A 20,040-nucleotide genomic window follows, 5' to 3' on the forward strand; every position below is an offset into this window, starting at 1 on the left:
AAGCGGACCAAGCTCTGTGCTGGTCACCTCCCGCACCCCCTCGTCAGGACCTCCCGGAGGTTGTGGGGTCTGTCCCCGAGTCCTGCCCAGCGTTTCCCAGCTCTCTGCGGCGAGAAAGGGCTTCCAGAGCGCTCGGCTCCGCTCTGCGGTTGGGACTGTTGCTGATCTCTAATCTCCTCTGTGCCTCAGCTGCTCTGTTGGCACATTAAAGGCGAGCCGCAAAGCAACCATAATTGCGCTCAGTGTCTGTGGGATAATGGACTAAATACTCCGGATTGGAGCGGCAGCCGCATTCCCAGCTATTTAATACCTTGATTGATGTATATTTAGTTGTTTGCCAGCCCGCGGGAGGACGGCCTTCTCAGTTCTTGTTTCTCCTGCTGTACGAAGCTGGTGAGGCAAGGATGTTGAAGAACGAGGGGGGAGCGAGCTATTCGGCCAGGCGTGTGGTCGCTGGGCTGTCAGGATCCCCAGTTTGCTAGGACTGGGTGTTGTGGTCTTCCTCCCTGAGCTTGCTGAGCCAGGAGAGGGAGATCAGTTGTGGTTTCGGGCTCTGTTTGGAAGAGTGTTTTCTTCTGTCACCACAGGCTTTGGCTTCTTGCAGCACTGAGAAGACAAGTTCTTTCTGCCCAGGGGTGGCCTGAGGAAAGGTCTGTGTGCCTGAAACCTTGTCTGCATTTTCCAGTTATATCACAGAATCATAGAATGGTTTGGTTGGAAGGGACATTGAAGATCACCCAGTCCCACCCCCCTGCCCTGGGCAGGGACACCTCCCCCCAGCCCAGGTTGCTCCAAGCCCCGTCCAACCCGGCCTTGAGCACCTCCAGGGATGGGGCAGCCACAGCTTCTCGGGGCACCCTGCGCCAGGGGCTCACCGCCCCCACAGCCAAAAATTTCTTCCTCATATCTCATCTAAATCTCCCCTCTTGTGGTTTGAAGCCGTTCCCCCTCGTCCTATCCCTCCATGCTCTTGTAAAAAGTCCTTCCCCAGCTCTCCTGGAGCCCCAGATGTAAGGGAGGCTACATCTGATCTAATAAAAGATGTTCTCTCTCCCTGTCAACCTTGCTGTCTCTCCACATTAAACCCCAGACCTGGACATGTTGAGATGCTCGGGCCATCTAACGAGGCACCTGCGTTGAGTGGCTGAGATGAGTGTCCCCGTCTACTCCGGGGAGAGAATAAGGGTTCTGTTCTGCATCACCCTCAGGAAGTGACTGTTTCTTTCCATGCTTGAATAAGGAGACCGATATCTATCTTGGGTGCCTTAGAGCTATGTGGTCTACATGCTTCCATCCGCTGTCCAGAAAGGGCTGTGTAGAAACGCTTCTGCCCGAGGCGCGGTTGCCTTTGGGGCCCGGCAGTCCCCGGGGAGCAGGGCAGCGTTTCCCCAAGGAGCTCCCGGGGCAGAGGGATAAGGTGCACAAGTGACGGGTGACGGACCCCTCTTTGGAGGGCGGAGGAACCGAGTCGGCGCCAAAACGAAGGGACCGCTTTTTAAGCTGAAATTAGGAAACCCAAGGCGGCGAGCAGGGGCGCAAAGATGCTTCTGAGTATCTGGGCGGTTCCTCCCGAAGGAGCGCGGCAGCCCTGTCCCCAGGAGGAGCAGAGCCCGGAGCCCTGAGCGGGTGCTCTCCCCTCCCGGCGCTGGAGGCCATGACCGCCGCTTCGGCAGAGCGGCTCGGCACGGAAGGCCGGGAGCAGAAATACCTCCTGCCGCTTTGCACAGAGGAGGAAGATTTCCTCGGAAGTGCTGTTTGGACACGGCAGCTCCACGGAACGTAACTTTGCCCATCAGCCATTCTTTTTCTCTTTCTCTTTCTTTAGCTTTGGCTGCCCATGAACTGACAGGCAGATGTCGTCACGTACCATGTGTGTGGTGGTTACCCTCCCCGGTCCCCTTCTAAACACTCAATTCACAGCTGCCGGCTTCGTACCGATAAGAGAACGAGATGACTTCCTTTTCTTCTCTCCACCCCCACTCCCTTCCAGAATAAGCTGGGCTGTTTTTTGGTAAATAACCAGCTGTCACTTCTGCGCTTGAAACTTTCCAGGCTCCACCACCTTGGCCAACCCTCCTGAAGGATGCTGGAGGCTGGAACGTTCCTATCGGGCAGCAAACTGCCTTCTGCATCCTAGAGCGAGCTCTCCCCACCTCCCATATCCTACGAATCCTACTGCCTTTCGAGCTGCCCTGTGGTTTCTGTGGACTAACGAATCTCTCTGCGTCCTCTGCCGGGTCTGGAGCCTTGACCAGTTATGGTGAGGTAGGAGATCTGCTCTGTGTGTGTCTAGCCTCTGGTTTTTAACGAAGTTGGTGTTTCTGAGTGGGGAACAAAGCAAAGGGGAGAAGGCGCGGAGATCATCTCTGTAGTTTAGATTGCACAGAAAGGTTCCATTTGTGCTACGGGAGGATGTGAGCTAATCACAGGCAGAGAGCACCTACCAAGGTGTGGGCGCTATTAGGGTGGGAATAGTGATTAACAGGGCTCGTTAGCCACAGACTAGCAAATTCTCTGCACAAGTGCAAGACTCTCCAGTGGAAACTACCTTTCAGATGCCTCTGCAGCACACGGGTGATGGTAACTTTCTCCTTGTGCTGGCTTCAGCACTGGGAAACGGTGCGTTAGCAGTTTCGTTTATATGATTAGTATGATTACTGTTAATATGATTACCAAAGAGGCTTTTGGTGCTGACTGCAGCCTGGCAGAGGCTATCCCTGCTGTGAGCAGTATCTTATTTTGTGGTGTTATTAGATTTTTATCTCATATCACCTTGTTAGCAGTGCTATGTTAATAGCTACTCGCTTATCTCTTCCTTTGCCTCGCCGTCTCTCTAGCTGAGCACGCTTTCAGGCGCTGATGAGCTAGTTTGGAGCATTGTAATTTCAAGGTGCTGGACACCTCTGGCTGAACTTTGTAGGTCCTTACAAACTGCATGAAATGACAACATTTAGTCAGAAGGGCAGTTTGCGAAGTAGCCAAGGTTATACGGGGCATGAGCTATAAAAGCAGCTGTATGAGAAAGGGTTTGCTGGAGTTATCATAGACTGGTTTGGGTTGGAAGGGACCTTAAAGACCACCTAGTGCCACCCCCTGCCCTGGGCAGGGACACCTCCCCCCAGCCCAGGTTGCTCCCAGCCCCGTCCAACCCGGCCTTGAGCACCTCCAGGGATGGGGCAGCCACAGCTTCTCGGGGCAACCTGCGCCAGGGGCTCACCACAATCACAGTCAATAATTTCTTCCTAATATCTCATCTAAATCTCCCCTCTTCCAGTTTGAAGCCATTCCCCCTCGTCCTATCACTCCACGCCCTTGTAAAAAGTCCCTCCCCAGCTCTCCTGGAGCCCCTTTAGGGACTGGAAGGGGCTTTAAGGTCTCCCCGGAGCCTTCTCTTCTCCAGGCATGGGGAGTGGGGATGGAGCGTGATCCGGCAGCTTTGCCCGGCAGGGAGGCACGGCAGGCGAGTGCATGTGTGCAGAGAGCAATCCCGTCTGCTGGGAACGCGGGGAAGGCGTCCAGGGCAGGACTGGGCTGTGTCTGAAGCCGTGTTTGAGGTTGTTAGATGCAATGGGATCGTTGTGCGAGTGGCTATGGCTCTTTGCCATTGAGTGTAGGACCATGCCATGGGTTTTCCTTCCCTTCCTTCCCTTCCCGGGCGTGCAGAGGCCGTGAGCTGGTCTGTGGTGCTCTGCGGGGATTCAGATGATGGAAGATGGCCACAGCCTGTTGGTGGTTTACATTCCTTTGGATCTCAAGAGCATCCCGAGGCTTTTGCGCCAACCTCATTTCAGTGCTGGTCTCTCACGCGTTGCAGAAGCGACTGGTTTCTCACTTTCTGGTCTTTTTTTTTTTTTTTTTGGGTGCGTTCTGCTTCATTGGATCATAGCAAAGCAGCTAAACAAATACTTTTCTGCTCTGGGAGGAAGCCTGTCAGTCAGACAACAGCTGGGCCAGTTTCGGGGCCGGCTGGTGAGATGTATTTTTAATGCCCCAACTGCCTGGCAGGTGGGCCTGCAATTTAATTTTAACTTGCTTTATGAGAACAAAACCATCTCTAATATACGGGCCAGTAAACTTCCATGAATGGAGGGAGTTCAAAAGACATTTCTCCCTCCACTAGACCTTCTGAGACTAACCTCAGCCAGAGAAAGCCTCGGCTACTGAAGTGTAGCTCGGTGTTTATGGCGGTCCTAACAGCGCGATATCCTTTGAGGAGAAAAGGCTGATTCAAATATAAGTTCGATTCAAAGAATTAATTCAGCAAATTTGAAAACTGCGGCTGAAAAGAATAACCTCACACAGCTTTGGGGCTGATGAGTTCAAAACAGCTCGAGGGCCTTAGCTACACCTTTTTTTTTTTTTAATTAAGAGAACATGGGTGTAAATCCTCTGGGCAACCTGGAAGAGCCCCAGCTGCCGGTTTCCCGCGGGTGCCGGTGAGTATAACCGGGTGTTGAAATGCACGTTGGCCTCATCCAGTGAGGTCTGCCTCTCCCGTTCACTGGAAACTGAGAACAAAAGCCAAATTTGGATCTTTTTTCCTAGCAGTTTCGGTTTTGCGCTGTGCTTCCCATCCTCACCCTCAGTCGTAGCATGTCCTACAACTTCTTGCCCGCCACCGGGCTCACCGCGCTCTGGCTGTGCACGCTGGAGGGGGGTCCCAAACTGTTGGGGGTGCTTCACAGCCCGCTGGGCAGGGTACGGTCCTCAGGACCGCCGGTGGGGGCACGGCTGGAAGCGGAGCGCAGTTGAGGAACCAGCACGTTGAATGTTAATGTTATTTCTGGAGCAAGAAAATGATTCGGAATTTGAATGGGGAAGTTAACGCGGTGCGTATCCTGTAAGGGATTTTTATGCTTGCTTTGAGAACAAACCCCCCAGCCCAGGTTGCTCCCAGCCCCGTCCAACCCGGCCTTGACCACCTCCAGGGATGGGGCAGCCACAGCTTCTCGGGGCACCCTGCGCCAGGGGCTCACCGCCCGCACAGGCAAGAAGTTCTTCCTAATACCTAAACTATTTTTTTTTCATCTGTTATGGCTCATATGCCAATGTTTCTACAGTCTTTTTTCTGACATGACTCTGTCCTCAGGGCTGTTACACGTGTAAATCAGTGGGGATGCCCTTGTGGGGTAGGTAACTGTGTGATGCTCTAAAGGAGGAACTCTTGCATCCAAGCGAGAGCGTGTAATATCTTATTTGGAAGTGAAAATGTAAGTTTGTTCTTGTGGTGGGAGGCCAAGCTCTCTAACAACTCCTCCTTCCTTCCTGCCTTCGGCTCTTGGTTTGAAGCATCTCTTCCTGTGGCGAGAGAGGACCAGCTGGAGCCCGGGGTTTGACAGTGTCCTTCCGTGGCTATAGTTAGGCGTGCTGTGTGTGGTAGCCACGAGGCAATGTGGGCGCAAGAATACCCAAGCGTAAAGGTAAACAGAGACGCTCTGGTTTGCATCAATCCACGGCGGAGTGCAATGACTTTTCTCTGATGTCTGGTAGATGTCCCCTGTAACCACCACTGTGTCCTAACGCTCCCTCTGCAGCCTTTGGATAGACTCTCCTGGCTGCAGCAGTTGGCCAAAGAGAAACCCAGGGCTGCTGCTGCTTCTGCAGTCGGCCTGAACGAAGGCGAGCAGGCTGGGCGTTAGGATGTTGTTGCAGGAACTCTTTTTGAGCCAGGGGAAGAGCTTGAGCTATACACGTGCTTGAGTTTTCACAAGCTCTTGCTCAACCAGAGCTGCTAGACCAAGCGTTCGCCAAACGATGGACCATGAGCGTTGGCAGACCTTCAAAAGGACACAGGCACGATCTTGTACGTCTACACAAGCCCCTCGTCTACCGCAGCCTCCCAGAGGGCCGCAGGAGCTGCTCGCTGAGGTGAGGAGGAGACAGCATCACAGCAGGCAGGTGCCAGTCTCGTTCACATCCTTTACGTGCACCCATGCAGGTAACGCAGCTCAGCTTCGCCCTGCCGGTCACACGCGCGTGCCCCGGTGCCTTACTGCTCGCTCCGGTCCTGCGGAGCGCGCCGTCCGTCCATTGTGTCTGCAAGATGATGTTTTTTTTGTTTTGTTTTGTTTTGTTTTGGGGTTTTTTGTGTGTGGGTTTTTTTTTTTGTGTGTGTGTCCTGGATCTTAATTTTGCCCGCGGCTTCCTTTCCTTGTCACTGCAGGACCTTTATCTGGGGAGCGCAAGAGGCGATGCCGAGAGGGGTTTTCCGTATTGGCGGTGCGGGGTGGGCTGCGGGGAAGTGCCTACGATAGGCAGAGCCTGCAAACGCTCTGGATTAACGGGTGTGCAGGCGGCAGAGGGGGGGGGAACAGGCTCTCTGCGGTCACTTCAGCTCGGATATGGCCTGGACTAACCTCGGCTGCTGGAAGGATCAGCGGGACAAGAAGCTGTGAAACCAGCATCTCCTGTGTCCTGCATGTCAGACCTGCTGGTCTTCCTCCCGCTTTCCTGAAGGCAGAGTGAGCGGCGTCTCTAAAACTAGAGCTGAAGGATGCAGAACTGCTGGTGAAACAGATGCGGGACTAAATGAGGGGCAGAAATGGGGCGGAAATGGTGTGCCAAAGGCCATTGCTGAGCTGTCGGTGGGGGATCATTCCCTCTTTCCTGCGAGCGGTGGAACGTGGATGCAGAAGAGATGCGCTGACGGGCTGTCGCGCCTGCGGTGACCGAGCTGCCGGCGTCCATGCCCACGGCTGTTGTGTCCTGGTTGGGACAAAGAGCCTTTGGGGAGGTGGGAGAGTCCGTAGGAGGACATGCAGGAGAGGTGCTTTGTGTCACGGTGTCACAGCCTCCCGCCTGGCAAGGGTGTGTTTGGATCAAAAAGAAAAATATTAATATGGCCATCTTTTATATATATATTTTTTTTTTTAAATTCCCCTCCCTAGCAAGGCTGTCAGGCTGCGTATCTAGTGAGAAGGGTGAGAACGTGACCCTTTGTCTGTAAAGTTCACCCAGGCTTCCTTAACACAGTGAAAATCGTGTGCAGAGCACTGTGAAGAGCAGTATTCCCCACAAAGGGAAGGTCTGTGTCTGCCGTTTCTTTATACACTTCTGGCTTTGCTTCTGGAAATGGCTATTTTTGAGCTGATGACCCGATTGATAGTCTTCCACAGAGAGATAACAGGTTTCTGCGGAGAGATAACAGGTGACCGTGTGATTGCGTTTTGACTCTTCACGTCTTAGCGTCGTGGTTTCGGCTGAGATGGGATCGGCTTTCGTGCTAGCAGCTGGTGCGGTGCTGTGTTTTGGGTTTGGGATGGGAACAGTGTGAGGGCGCACCGGTGGGTTTGGTGGTTGCTGAGATCTCAAGGGATGTTCTGCTCCTCACACCGCCCCACCAGCGATGGGCTGGGGGACACAGGGGTTGGGAGGGGACACCGCCAGCGATGGGCTGGGGGACACAGGGGGTTGGGAGGGGACACCACCAGTGATGGGCTGGGGGGCACAGGGGGTTGGGAGGGGACACCACCAGCGATGGGCTGGGGGGCACAGGGGGTTGGGAGGGGACACCACCAGTGATGGGCTGGGGGGCACAGGGGTTGGGAGGGGACACCGCCAGTGATGGGCTGGGGGGCACAGGGGGTTGGGAGGGGACACCACCAGCTGGAGGTCCCTGTCAGACTAGGTCAGCCTGCCATCTTCGAGTCCTTTTTGGGTTCTTTCAACTGCCTGGGGTGGTGTAGCTGCTACAGCTCCACGATTCGGTGTCCAGTTATGGGCTCCGGGGATGAAGGAGGGGGTACTGTAGCCGCGTGCTTTGGTTCGTGTTAGTGAGATACGAGAAAAGAGCGGGGTCGGGTGCTGAAGCGGAAAAGAGCATCAGTCAAAAATGCTGATTTTAAGTTTCAGGTTAAAGCAGAGAAGCGGAGCGAACCCTCGCAGGCTTTGCAAAGCAGAGAGTCTGGGAGCGGAGGGAGGTGCCGGACCCTCTGGATGATGTGTTTGCCTGTGCAGCCATGGCAGACCGGGGAACTGCTGCGCGGCCTTAACCGGCTCCTGTTTATGTGACAGGAGTTTTTTCGTGGTGTTTGTCCTTGGAGTGATTTCTCTCTGTTCTGATGTCAGCCAGCTTTAACGAGCTCTCCCGCTTCTTAGGCAAAATCATTGCTTTAGACACCTAACCCGCTTGAAACCCTTTGCTGAGAGGCTGTGACAGATCATGAATGCATCGCCGCTTTTGGGCGGTGGGGGAGATGGGGCGGGTGGCTCCGAAGGTGAACGAATGGGACAGCGCGTGAAAAGAGGCAGAGGTGCCGATGGCAAGCACGGACTAGAACAATTTAGATAAAGGGACTGAATCACAGGGAGTAGATGAGTGCGGAATCTCACGTGTGTCAGGGAGATAGGGCAGATGTGAATTTATATTAATTAACAATTAATGCCAGCTGAGGCTCCAGAGCCGGTAAATGGAAACTGTCTGCAGCAGCTCCCTGCCAGGAGGGTGGTGCCTGCTCCTATTTTTGCGAGACCTGCAGGAAAGAGCTCCCGGAGCGCTTTTACTGCTGTCTCTGGGTTTTGTCTGCGAATTCTGCTCTTCCTGTCTCAGCAAGAGCCACCCCCTCCCCCAGGATGGCAGCCGTGGTCTGTCCGGCCACCATCCTCCAGGTCTCCGGGAACAGGACCGAAACTGGAATTACATGTCAAAGTTGTAAAACTGATCGTACGCGCGTAGTCAGAGGCCACTGCTAATCTCGAGCTAAAACCAGTTTCTTTGATGGAAACCGCTCTGCCCAGTGCGCTGTCTTGCAAGTGACATTTATGGAGAAGCTCTTCTGAAGCGCTGTATATGAAACCATTTCTGAGTGTAGTATTTGAGTTTCAAACCAAAACGTGGGTGGGGAGTTACAACCCCTCTTTGAAGGTGACACGGAGGAGTGTTAGGTACGCTGCCGCTCTGCAGCGCCTTTCGTGAAGGTCACCAGCGACTGGGCAGAGATGTAGGCTGAGGTTTCCACTGCTGCAGGCGAGGCTCCTTCACACTCACGCCATGCAAGCACCCTATCCTGCAGAAGGGCAGCGGGCTGGGGCTGGTCTCGTGAAGGAGTGACCCAGAGACTGCTGAATGAAGTGGAAAAGGTGCCCTTGACTTGACATTGAGCTCTGATGTGGGACATTGAGCTGATGTGGGAGATTGAGTTGGCTTGAAAAGCTGCCGAGAAGGCAGCGGGTGCTAGGAAGGGGATGTGGCTCTCCAGAGACATGGAGGGAGGGCTTCCGCTGGGGGTTAGGGCTCGGTATCCAAACTGCCCAGGGGGTGCGAGCACATCCCACAGCGGTTTCAGCAGTGCAGCAAGGCATGAAGACCAAGCAGCGCTGGTCATGCCCAACAGCAGTGTTGGTAGCTGTTGAAAAGAGCACCAGGGGCTTCACTGGGGCTTACTGGTGGGCTCCCAGCTTGGGCTCTGGTATGCAGGACCGGAAAGAGCACCAGGGGCTTCACTGGGGCTTACTGGTGGGCTCCCAGCCTGGGCTCTGGTATGCAGGACCAGGGCTCTGTGTCTCTGGCTCTGCTGCTGCTCTGCTGAGCCTGGGTGAGACCTCCTCTGACCTGGGCCCGGCAGAAGAGTTCTGCAGGACCTGGCCACGCGTGCAGTTAGGCTAAGCAGCACCCCACAGCTGTCTGTGCTGCTGCTGCCGCATCACTGAGCCTCTGCCGAACCGCTTTGCCTCGTCGCTTCTCTCCGACGCGGTGCCCTGCATTGCTCTGGTTGTGTTTTCTCCGGGGAAGTCCCTCTGCGCGCACACGTTCACTAACCCCGTGCCTTGACATTGAACGGGTGGAAAAAAAAAAAAAAAAAAAAAAATAATCCAAACCCAACCCAAAACTGCTGAGCAAAACCCCGTCTCTTTTCACAGGGTGTCGGTGGAAACCTGCGCTTTCTCGAGGAGGTGGGGCTGGTGGTGGGAAATGTGCGTGCGCCCTCGGCCCCGGCTGGCCGTTTGCCCACAGAGCGGGGGGGGTTGCCAGCATCTGCTCTTTCTTGTGGTATCTCCATCCAGTGGGGTACGTCGGGCGGTTAAACGAGGAGCCTACGAACCCCTGTGAATAGCTGCGGAATGCCTGCAAAAGCTGCCTGCCGCAATGAGAGCGTGACTTCTGCTCTGCAGCAGAAACGGGTCTCTGACCTCTTCCAACCCAGCGCGCCTTTTCATCCTTGCTGCTTAACATTGCTTTCTTTTCGGCCATTCAGCCATTCTCCAGCTATGGGGTCGGGCTGGGGGAAGCTGGTTACTCACGTCAAAAGCACGGCAGGGTTTTATCCTGCTTACCTGCTCTTGTACGGTTGCTCTGAGAGCCTGCGTTACTTCTACTGAAAGGTTCATCAAGAACCAGGGGTCCTCAGTGACATCAGGTGCAGAACGGGTTGTGCTGCGCGACCCGGTCTTCCGTGCCTCTCCGTCCCGCATTTATCGCAGAATCATAGAACACCAAGGTTGGAAGGGACCTCAAGGATCATCTGGTCCATCCTTTAATCTCTGGAGCCTTTCTTTGGGTGTCAAAACCTGTTGGCAAAGGGGATGGAGCGGGTTGAGGGCACTCTGCCGTGCCCATGCGAGCGGTCGGAGGCGGCTGCGGGAAGGCTGGAGGCACCGTCCTTCTCTCTGAGACAATTTGAGAAGTGGGTGAAAACTGTGAATCTGTGTGTTGGGATCAATCCCACCAACCTGCGCTCAGGGTCAGGGCCTCGGCAACCAGTCCATCTGCTCTTCGCTGTGGTGTTGCTTGGCCTTAAGTGTCGGAGTCAACAGCACTGCTTGTGGAAAGAGGCCGGACCTTCCCCATCAACACCTTGTTCGCTTTGAGCGGGCTGTTTGTGCTAGCGGTGAGATCTTGGCCGGTGCAAAATTTAGACTCTGGATGAGCCAAAGGGTGTTGGACATCTAGATTCTACCAGAACTTGGGGAAAATAAGGTGTGGACCTTCTCAGAGAAAGCAGTTAACCATTCTCAGGGGAGCGTGGGATCCATTAGGGAAATGCTCTGTGAAACACATAGGGAAGGAAGCGAGGCGGTTTCTATAGAAGTGACTGTTGCACCCCAGGGAACGCAACACGGCCTTCTGTACCCGCTGTGGACATGGATATGCTGATCTCTACATGTAGTAAGAAGTTTGTTTGTTTTAAAGTTGTTTACAGAAGTCTTGGGGGATATTAGATGATGTGCAGCGGCACGGTTAGCTGTCATGATGCTAATTGCTTGAGGAAAATGAAAATATTTACCTGTGGGTAGAACTGGCTAGATTTGCAGGGTATATTTATTTAGTACGCTCCCTCGAGCCTGTGCTTGGCATAATGAGCCTTCTGGTGGGATTTGAATTGAACCAGACTAGAACCAACAAAGGAGGCTGTTGCGGCTCTGTCGGGTTTGAGAAATGCTTTATATGCAGCCGTGCCTGCGTAGAACGGCTTTCAACGAAGGTGCGAGTGCTAATAATTCTGTATGGAAACACCTCGAAACCAACAGCAGCCTTGCTCTATAGTAAACGCACAGTTTCCTAAATTAAGCCTTAATGTCGCAGCACAAGGATGACCTCTCCTCAACCAACATGGAATTGCTCGTTTCCATCTTTAGGAAAGTCTGTCCTTTTTCTTGTCTTTTTTTTTTTTTTTTTTTTTTCTTTTTTTTACTCCCAGAATGTCTGGGCAATGCCCTGCCGTCTTGCTGTGGATTTTTGCCGCTGGCCAACGTTGTAGCATCTCGCGTAGCATCCTCCCGCAGGCGGGTCTGTGTCAGCATCCCCGTGTGCTGCGCCCCTGCTGGACCTGCCGCTAAACGGAGCGCCTTCCTTCGAGTCTCTGCTCCGATCAAGCAAGTGTCAGAACATCTGGAGGAAATTATCAGCCCCGTTGGATCCAGAGAAAAGCTTGGACGAGGTGACCCTGAGTGCCTTCCAACGAGGAGAACGCAGCCTTGCTTTTACTGCCTGTTTTAGACATCGACTTGAAGTTAGCGCTGCTGACGCTGGGGGTGCTTTCTGGTTCGCGTGGGGTCCTGAGTGGTTTCTGCAGAGCTGCTGGCAGCATGTGGTCTGCTGATGGTTTCTCGCAGTACGTGTTTCCTTGTTCAGCTCCACCCCGGGTGGTCTGTGAGGAACAGCCTGCTCCCACGCGCAGGTTTCTACTGCTCTTCAGAGAGCTGCAATGCTGTAGCTGCTTCCCGCCCGGAATCATACCTGCAGAAAGCCCCAAGAGAGTGAATTGCTTCTGTGACTGTCCCAGCTTCGCTTCTGCTCCAGCTACGTTGTGAGACCTCAAATGGCACGTACCCTTCGGTGTTCGCCACCAAAAGGAATGTCTCTTGTGTGCAAACACAAACCGATGGGTCTCTATATTCCCTTGAAATGGATAATAAGTGTCCGGATCCTGTTTCTTCCGATTTGCTGAATAGGAAACTTGGTCCGGCGAAGTGCTGCGCTGCCCCAAGTCACGCCTGCTCTCACGAGTCAGCCTCCTCCTTTCTCTGCTGGAAGAAGCTTCAGTGGTTTATTTGCTTGGCTGTCCCCGAGGGCAGGGTCCGCGTCCTGCCCTTCCTCCGCTGCGCTGGAACCCGGGGGGACGCCCGCCTGCTCCGTACCGACAGCATCTGCGGTGAACCCCGACCCTTGCTCCTGGCTGGTGTCAAGAGGCTGTAGCATAGCAGAAGGGAAGTCTGGTGGCGGTTGGTCCCCTCCTCCCCCTTTTCCAGCTTCTTCCCCCACCGCAGCTTGCTGGGCCGGAGTTTGTGTTGAACCAAACAGCGTTAACCACACACGAAGTGCGGAGGCGTTGTCTCTTGAGCCGCATTTGCTTTGATCCTCTCCAAGCCTAACAAAAAAAGACGTTTTACCGGTACAAATGCTTCAAATTCTCTTGCTGACGTTGGGCTAAATTGGCCTTCAAACCTCGGCACGGGGTGGGGGGCTGCAGTAGGTGTGTACCTGGGGATGTCCCAAAATAAATGCAGTGGCACGTGCTGTCCCCGAGCCCTGTGGCAATTGCTTTCAAGTCTTCGGCGGTGACGCTGGCTTTCATGTGTGCGGTGTTCGGGGGTAGACATCCTGTGTCTGCTGGTCTGGTGGTCTCAGCAGCCAGTGGGGTGTTCGCTTGGCCGCTTTCTCCTCTGTGCAAGATGCACGTTATACCTCCTTTGAGCTGGGTGAGAGAAGGGAAAAAGAATAGGCGGTGATCTGGAATAACTCGTTTCCAGCTGCTTTGGGACCTTGCTTAGGAACTTGATTGTTTACCTATAGGTTAAAGGCTCTCAGGCGCCCGCGCAGCTCCGTAAGCGTTAGGTGGGAGCTGGATCCTTCTGTGATACCTCCGTCGTTTGCAAGAGTTCACCCGCTGGTGGGGCGGGATGGTGGCACCCTGCTTCCCCGATGCCACGTTCAGGGGCCCGGGAATCATTTCAGAAATATCATTTCAGAAATACCGTTTCAGATATGGTGCCTTTTAGCGGTGGGATGTTTGCCAGAGCTGTTTACAATACCGGGATTCCCAGCTAGGCTTTTAAAAACGCCTTTTTTCATAGATTTCTGGGGGTGTAATGGTGTTGCTCAACTATTTGTTCTGGTTTATCCCAAGACAGGGGCGCAAAGATGCATTCCAGCAGAAGAAAGCATTCCTGCTCAATGTTAGGGAGGAAATGAGTAATACTGAATGGAAAAGACGACTTTAGTAATTAAAGAGAAATTATTGGATAATTTTTAACACAGAGAAAGGTTTCCTTTTGCAGAGCTTCTGCCGGAACGTTGCTCCCACCCAAGGGCCTGTTTTGGAGCCAGAGGTCCCTGTCTCTGATTCACCTGGGCTGGGGGAGCTGGGCCACCCCCAGTGCTTATCTTGGTGCCCACCGGGTTGGGAAGGGGCTGTGGCCCTCGTATCGGTCAGCGGTTATTGTGGAGCACGGCTGGGGGGCGGCTGGTGTCTGCCGAGGGTTTGCCCTTCTGCGTAAGCAGGTAAATCCCAGCTGGAGAAACCAATCTGCCGTTGTCTGCCCTGTGCCCGGATTTGCTCGTGCTGGCCACCGAGCGCTCAAAGGCGGCCATGCCTCAGTGTGCAGAAGGCTTTCATAGAACCAGTATGGCTGGAAGAGACCTTTAAGATCATTACGTCCAAGCGTTAACCCAGCGCTGCCAGGTTACCACTAACCCACGTCCCTCAGCACCACGTCTACCCGTCTTTTAAATCCCTCCAGGGATGGTGACTCCACCACCTCCCTGGGCAACCTGTGCCAGTGCTTGACAACCCTTTTGGTGAAGAAATCTTTCCTAATATCCCATCTAAACCTCCCCTGGTGCAACACAAGGCTATTTCTTCTTGTCCTGTTCCTTGGGAGAAGAGACTGATCCCACCTGGCTCCAACCTCCTTTCAGGGAGCTGTAGAGAGTGAGAAGGTCTCCCCTCAGCCTCCTCTTCTCCAGGCTGAACACCCCCAGGTCCCTCAGCTGCTCTGCATCAGACGTGTGCTCCAGACCCCTCACCAGTTTTCGTTGCCCTTCTCGGGACATGCTCCAGCGCCTCCATGTCCTTCTTGTGGTGAGGGGCCCAAAACTTGAACACAGTACTCGAGGTGGGGCTTCACCAGTGCCGAGTACAGGGGGATTATCCCTTCCCTAGTCCTGCTCACCACACTATTCCTGATACAGGCCAGGATGCTGTTGGCCTCCTTGGCCACCTGGGCACACTGCTGGCTCATATTCAGCCGGCCATCCACCAACACCCCCAGGGCCTTTTCTTCCCGGCAGCTTTCCAGCCGCTCCACCCCAAGCCTGTAGCACTGCATGGGGTTGGTGTGACCCAAGTGCAGGACCCGGCACTTGGCCTGGTTGAACCATTGGCCTCGGCCCATCAAATCAGCCTGTCCACATCCCTTTGTAGAGCCATCCAACCCTCAAGCAGGTCGACATGGGTGGGGACATAGTTTAGTGGTGGTTTTGGCAGTGTTAGGTTGATGATTGGTCGACGATCTTAAAGGTCCCTTCCAACCTAGGCGATTTTGTGATTCTGTGACACTCCCACCCAACATGGTGTCCTCTGCAAACTTACTGAGGTCGTTAATAAGGATGTTAAACAGAATCATTGGGGGGGAGGACACCATTCGACAATGGCCAACTGTTGGGCCGCGAGAGCCGGCGAAGAGCCGGAGGTGGGGTTTTGCGGGACTCCCCGCAGGGAGAGCAGCATTGAGGGCAGCGACTGCCACCCCATGGCACCCTCCCTCGTACCGGCTTTGTCACCATGGGCTTTCTGGTGTTCTCCTGGCTAGCTTGGACCTTTCTGCTCCGGTGCACTACTCGGCCTGGCCTGACCCCCTCTCCCTCCCGGCAGCCTGAGCAATATCTTTCTGTTAGTCTGTGTTGGGGACTTCGCTCTGCGCTCAAGTCTCTCTGTTTCCTCTCTGTTTTATTTTAATAAATTTCTTTGTGTAGCTTTGGTTCCTGAAAGGCCCTTGCAGGTGGCTTTTTAATTTAAGTTCGGTTTTAGATGGGTTGAATGATGGAAGGGAAATGCATTTCTCTGCAGGAAAGCAGTATTGCCTGAAGTAGACAGCATATATTTACTTGTAGCAGTAGAGATGAAAAGTTGTTAGATTCCCCGCTCTTATTTGAAGCAATTCTGTAGGGGTGACTCAGTTCTGCAAAAAGCGCTAACAATTGTGCGGTTGCCTGAATGACCTCCTGCACAATACTGCGTGTCATTTGCTGACATCGAAACAACGGCGTGATGTTAATAATGCCCTTTTTTTTTCTTTTTTTTCTTTTTTTTTTGTTATTTTTTTCCCCTATGCTGGAGATCTAGTTTGGATGCTCTTTATTTTCTTTCTTTTTTCCCCTATGCTGGAGATCTAGTTTGGATGCTCTTTATTTTCTTTCTTCCTCAGAATATTGCAGAATTTTCTTATAAACAACCTTTTGAGTCCAGAAGGTCTGACTCCAAGCCCGGGGTTCACCCGCCAGTGAGCGGTGCTTGCTCCTGCGAGCAAGTCTGTGCTCCTCCTTGCAGTCTGTGGGGCTGCGGAAGGCTGTTTGCAGGTTTGAACATTGCCATTTAGCGAGAGACGTGTGGGTTGGGGCTTTCTTCTTGTCTGCTCTGTTGTGGGTTGGTTTTGCTTACCAACAAATGTACTCCAGTAAAAACCGTAATGAAAAACAGCTCTAAAGATGCTTTCTGCAAGTATGGCGTACTCCAGGCCAGGAGAAAAAACAAGCTGTAGTGATAAAAGCACCTTGGGCTAGGTGGTGGCCGTGGTGGTTGTGCCTTCACTCCCAGGATGAAGCAGCAGAGAGCTTTAGAGCAGGCAGGTTCTTGGTCTACACCAAGCGAGCAGCATGGGGCAAACTTCACGAGCCAAAGAGCCTTAAGTTTAGTTTTGGCTGGTTTTGCTGTTGGTTTTTATTCCCTCGTTTATGGAGAACCTGGAAGTAGGTGTGCCAGAGCACCCGGTGCGGGGCCGAGGTGGGGTTTCAGTCACTGGTAGCTCTCTGAGCTGCAGGAGGGGTTGAGGATGTGCGCTGCAACAAACCTCATGGTTTTTGCAAATGCCTGCATAGTCCAGGCAGAAAAGCCTCCGGGGAGCAAGTGCTCCGTTTCGGGAGCGGAATTCCCAAATGGAGATGACCTTCAATTTGAAAATACCCCTTTCACGCCACAGGCCTGTGGTGTCTTCCCTGGCTGAAGAAGGCAGCCTGTGCGAGGTGGTGCCAAGCCATACGTTCCCATCCGTACGCCGCCAGCCAAAGATGAGCTGGGCAAGGAGGTTTTCTTTGTTCTGGAAACCCATGGGAGAGATGTCTATGTTTGCAGAGAGCTTTTTCCCTTTTTTTTTTTTTTTTCCCTTTCTTCTTTTTTTGGCTGCTGAATTTGGAAATTGCTTTTCCTCCCTCATCTGTTTGCAAGGGCTGCAGCGGTTTTCTCCTCAGCTCATTGTTTGCGCTTCTTGCGAGCTAAATAACAAGCGGTCTGCGTATGCGTGTATGAGTTGGTTCCTGTCCAAGCGGTGGGAGTCATTAAAGGAAAGGGTGTTCAGCAGTTAGGTTTCTGTTCAGTGAAACAAAGACAACATCAAAGTTGACAGAGCTCCAGATTTGCCCCCGATATACTCCTTCCCTCTCTCGTCACACAGCGCTGTCCCACTCGTGAGTGTTTGCAGAGAGTTTGTGAGTGGCTCCAGCTCTTCCCTCGCAGTATTTCACTGCGAAAAAGATGCTGAAAAGGGGCTGACGTGGATAGATTTTGTAGCTGTGGTCGGCAGCTGCTGCGGTGGAAAGGGAAGAGGGTTATGGTCCTCCCTTCCCAAGCACCCATCCTTCTTCCACTTGGAGGTCGGTCAGACATAAGGTCCTTTTATTCCTGTTGCCTTCTTCCTCGTGGGAGCCCAGGACCTGGGATGCTGGAAGATTTACGGCTCCAGCACCTCTGCCCTCTTCCTGACACGGGCAACCGACACCAAGTTGTCTGTTCTCCGCATCACCCAGGGTCTGGCTCCAGCTGAGGTGCTGCATCCCGGGCCAAGGAGTGTTTACGTGGGAGCCTGGAGTGACAGGGGGACGAGGGCTGGTGCGGAGGTGTGGGGTTCCTGCTCTCACGGCAGCCTTTGAGGAGTGTGTGCCCCTGGGAGGATGCTGCTGTCACGCTGATACTATCAGAACCGGCGTGTGCTCCCGGCTGCGGGTACGTGCCTACGAGAGCTTTCATCCCGCTGTTTTACCGGAGATGTTTCCTTAGGTTTTTCCCATTATGTTCTGGCTAGCACTATCGTGCTGGTTTTATTGCCATTAGGCACTCAGTGGAAACGTGATGTGTGGCCTTTGGCAGCTTTGCCTTGTCCCTGAGCTCCATTAAGCCCCATTAGAGGCGTTCGTTCCCGTGCCAGTAGCAGTTGCGCAGCACAGTTAAGTGCTGGCCCCGCAGACGGCGGATTTACGAGAGGGTGTCACTCTTGTGATGTCAGGAGTGCGCGGCTTGGAAACGCTGGGAATCCTGTTTACCATCTGTTTCCATGGCCCTTCCCTAATAGACCTCTCCTCCTCCAGAATTCAAGGATCTTTAATCAAAACTGTTTGGCTTGTGGTGGGAGGGAGGAAATCCCAAACTGTGGAGGAGACGGTGGCATTTCTTGACCTTTTCTGTGTGTATCTCGGAGACAAACACACTCTAACGAGTGTGCGTGTGCTTATGTTGGTGGGTTTAGTCCTTGGGCGCGTTTCCTAACGCAGGCACTCGGCGAGATGCGAAGTTACGCATTTCTCTGCGAGAACCCAGATAAACTTGCAAACCCCTTTAGGGGGCACAGCGCGTTAGCGACGCTGATCCACGGACAGCTGCGTACGAGAAACGCGCTTACTAAATGTTTCCAGGTATGAGAACCCGCATTTCGCTTTGCTTGGAAGACATTAAGCGTTGCAGTTTTGAGCCGTTGGGTTCAGAGCGGCACCGCAGACCTGTCCGCCTGTGCGGGAACTCTTACAGCATCGTCCTTTGCTCTGGAGGGAGTTTCGAGCGTGCAGCGTGTTCTCTTGCCCAGAAAAGCTCGCTTTGTTCGCGTGCAGTGTGAGTTGTGGCTCATCTTCTCCTCTTTGCGCATGAGAAATGTGACAGCGGTCCCATGCAGAGGTGTCTGCTGGAGGATGATGTAAAACTGAGCAATATTTCCAGAATTGAGTGACTCTCCATTTGGGGTGCTCTTTGTCTGACGTGTGAGATGGCTCAAAAGAGCCTGGCATTTAGAAAGTGGATTTTCAGTGGCTTCTGAAAAATCGAGCCATAAAACTGGTGCCGCATGGGAAATCGTTGGTCTCGTATGCATATTTAGGACACGTTGAAGATCGGGGAAGCACCAGTTCTTGCGATTCCATCAAGAAAACTCGACCAAGACTGATAGCATCAGAAATGAAGTCAGGAGACGGTTTGATGACACTTAAAATACAAAGGTTACGTTAAAGTAATGCACAATACGATGAATCAGTTTTCCCCTTACGGCGAGCTGTCTCTCTCTCCCTTTCCTGCTATTGTCCTGTTACTCATGGACACCAACTGACTGTCGCTTTCCATCAGCGTTCCCTTTGCTGCTGCTTCCCCGGCCGTGCACCGGTCCCGTGCGGAGAACTTTGCTTTTGACCCAGCAGTTGTGCCGTTGGGCTCATTCTCCTTGGGAATGCTCTCGGGAAAGCGGCACCACAGCTTGAGCTACGACAATTAGAGTCGAAAAGCAGCTGCTTCACCTTAAGTTGATGAGTCAAAGCTGCCTTAGCTGGGGCTGGAGCAGAGTTGTTGTTTTCTGTGGGCTGGGCAAAGGGGGAGATGCTGGAATGTGCCATCGTGTTTGCAGGGCCGCTTAAGAAATCCTCTCGTAGCATAAGGGCTCCTCGCTGCCGCAGTGTGTCGCAGACCAGCGTGTGCCTTTCCTCCTGGAGGGAGTCTCAAAGCAAAGCCTGTCTTCCCTCCAGCTCTGAGCATCCCCTCTTTGTAACAGACTTTAAATGGGAGAGACCAAAGGCGTGAGGCTTGTGTGCTTGCTGGGGAGAACAAGAGGTTTAGTGCCCTTGATATTGGAGCTTCTTCTGGTTGGTGAAGCGTGGTGGGAAGCCCTTACAAAAATGCCGTAAGTGTCCTCAGGGATGTAGGTCTTTTCTTGGGCTCAGTTCATTTGCCAGCAGCCTGACAGCTCAGAGGGGGTGGGGATGGTCGGTGCTGGGTGGGAAGCGGCCGCCAGGATCAGGCCTGGAGCTAGAATTGTAGAATCATAGAATGGTTTAGGTTGGAAGGGACCTTGAAGACCATCTCGTTCAACCCCCCTGCCCTGGGCAGGGACACCTCCCCCCAGCCCAGGTTGCTCCCAGCCCCGTCCAACCCGGCCTTGAGCACCTCCAGGGATGGGGCAGCCACAGCTTCTCGGGGCACCCTGCGCCAGGGGCTCACCGCCCGCACAGTCAAGAATTTCTTCCTAATATCTCATCTAAATCTCCCCTCCTTCAGTTTAAAAACCATTCTCCTTTGTCCTATGGCTCCCCTCCCTGATCAAGAGTTCCTCCTCAGCTCTCCTGGAGCCCCTTTAGGT

The 20,040-nt window shown here is 53.4% G+C and overlaps 1 protein-coding gene across 1 annotated transcript in view; it reads left to right on the plus strand.

Moving 5' to 3' along the window:
• Positions 1–1,654: 1,654 nt before the first annotated feature.
• The window catches only part of LOC309680023 (tyrosine-protein phosphatase non-receptor type 11-like), a gene marked incomplete at both ends in the record, with an annotated part of 41,095 nt that continues 22,709 nt past the window's right edge, over positions 1,655–20,040 (plus strand). Inside the window, 2 exons of the mRNA XM_082493508.1 lie at positions 1,655–1,779; positions 2,138–2,260. Of these exons, the coding sequence (XP_082349634.1) occupies positions 1,655–1,779; positions 2,138–2,260 (248 nt within the window). The remainder of the gene's footprint in view (positions 1,780–2,137; positions 2,261–20,040) is intronic.

Source organism: Vanellus vanellus (assembly GCF_965231255.1).
Source record: "Vanellus vanellus genome assembly, chromosome: 20".
Classification (NCBI taxonomy): Eukaryota; Metazoa; Chordata; class Aves; order Charadriiformes; family Charadriidae; genus Vanellus; species Vanellus vanellus.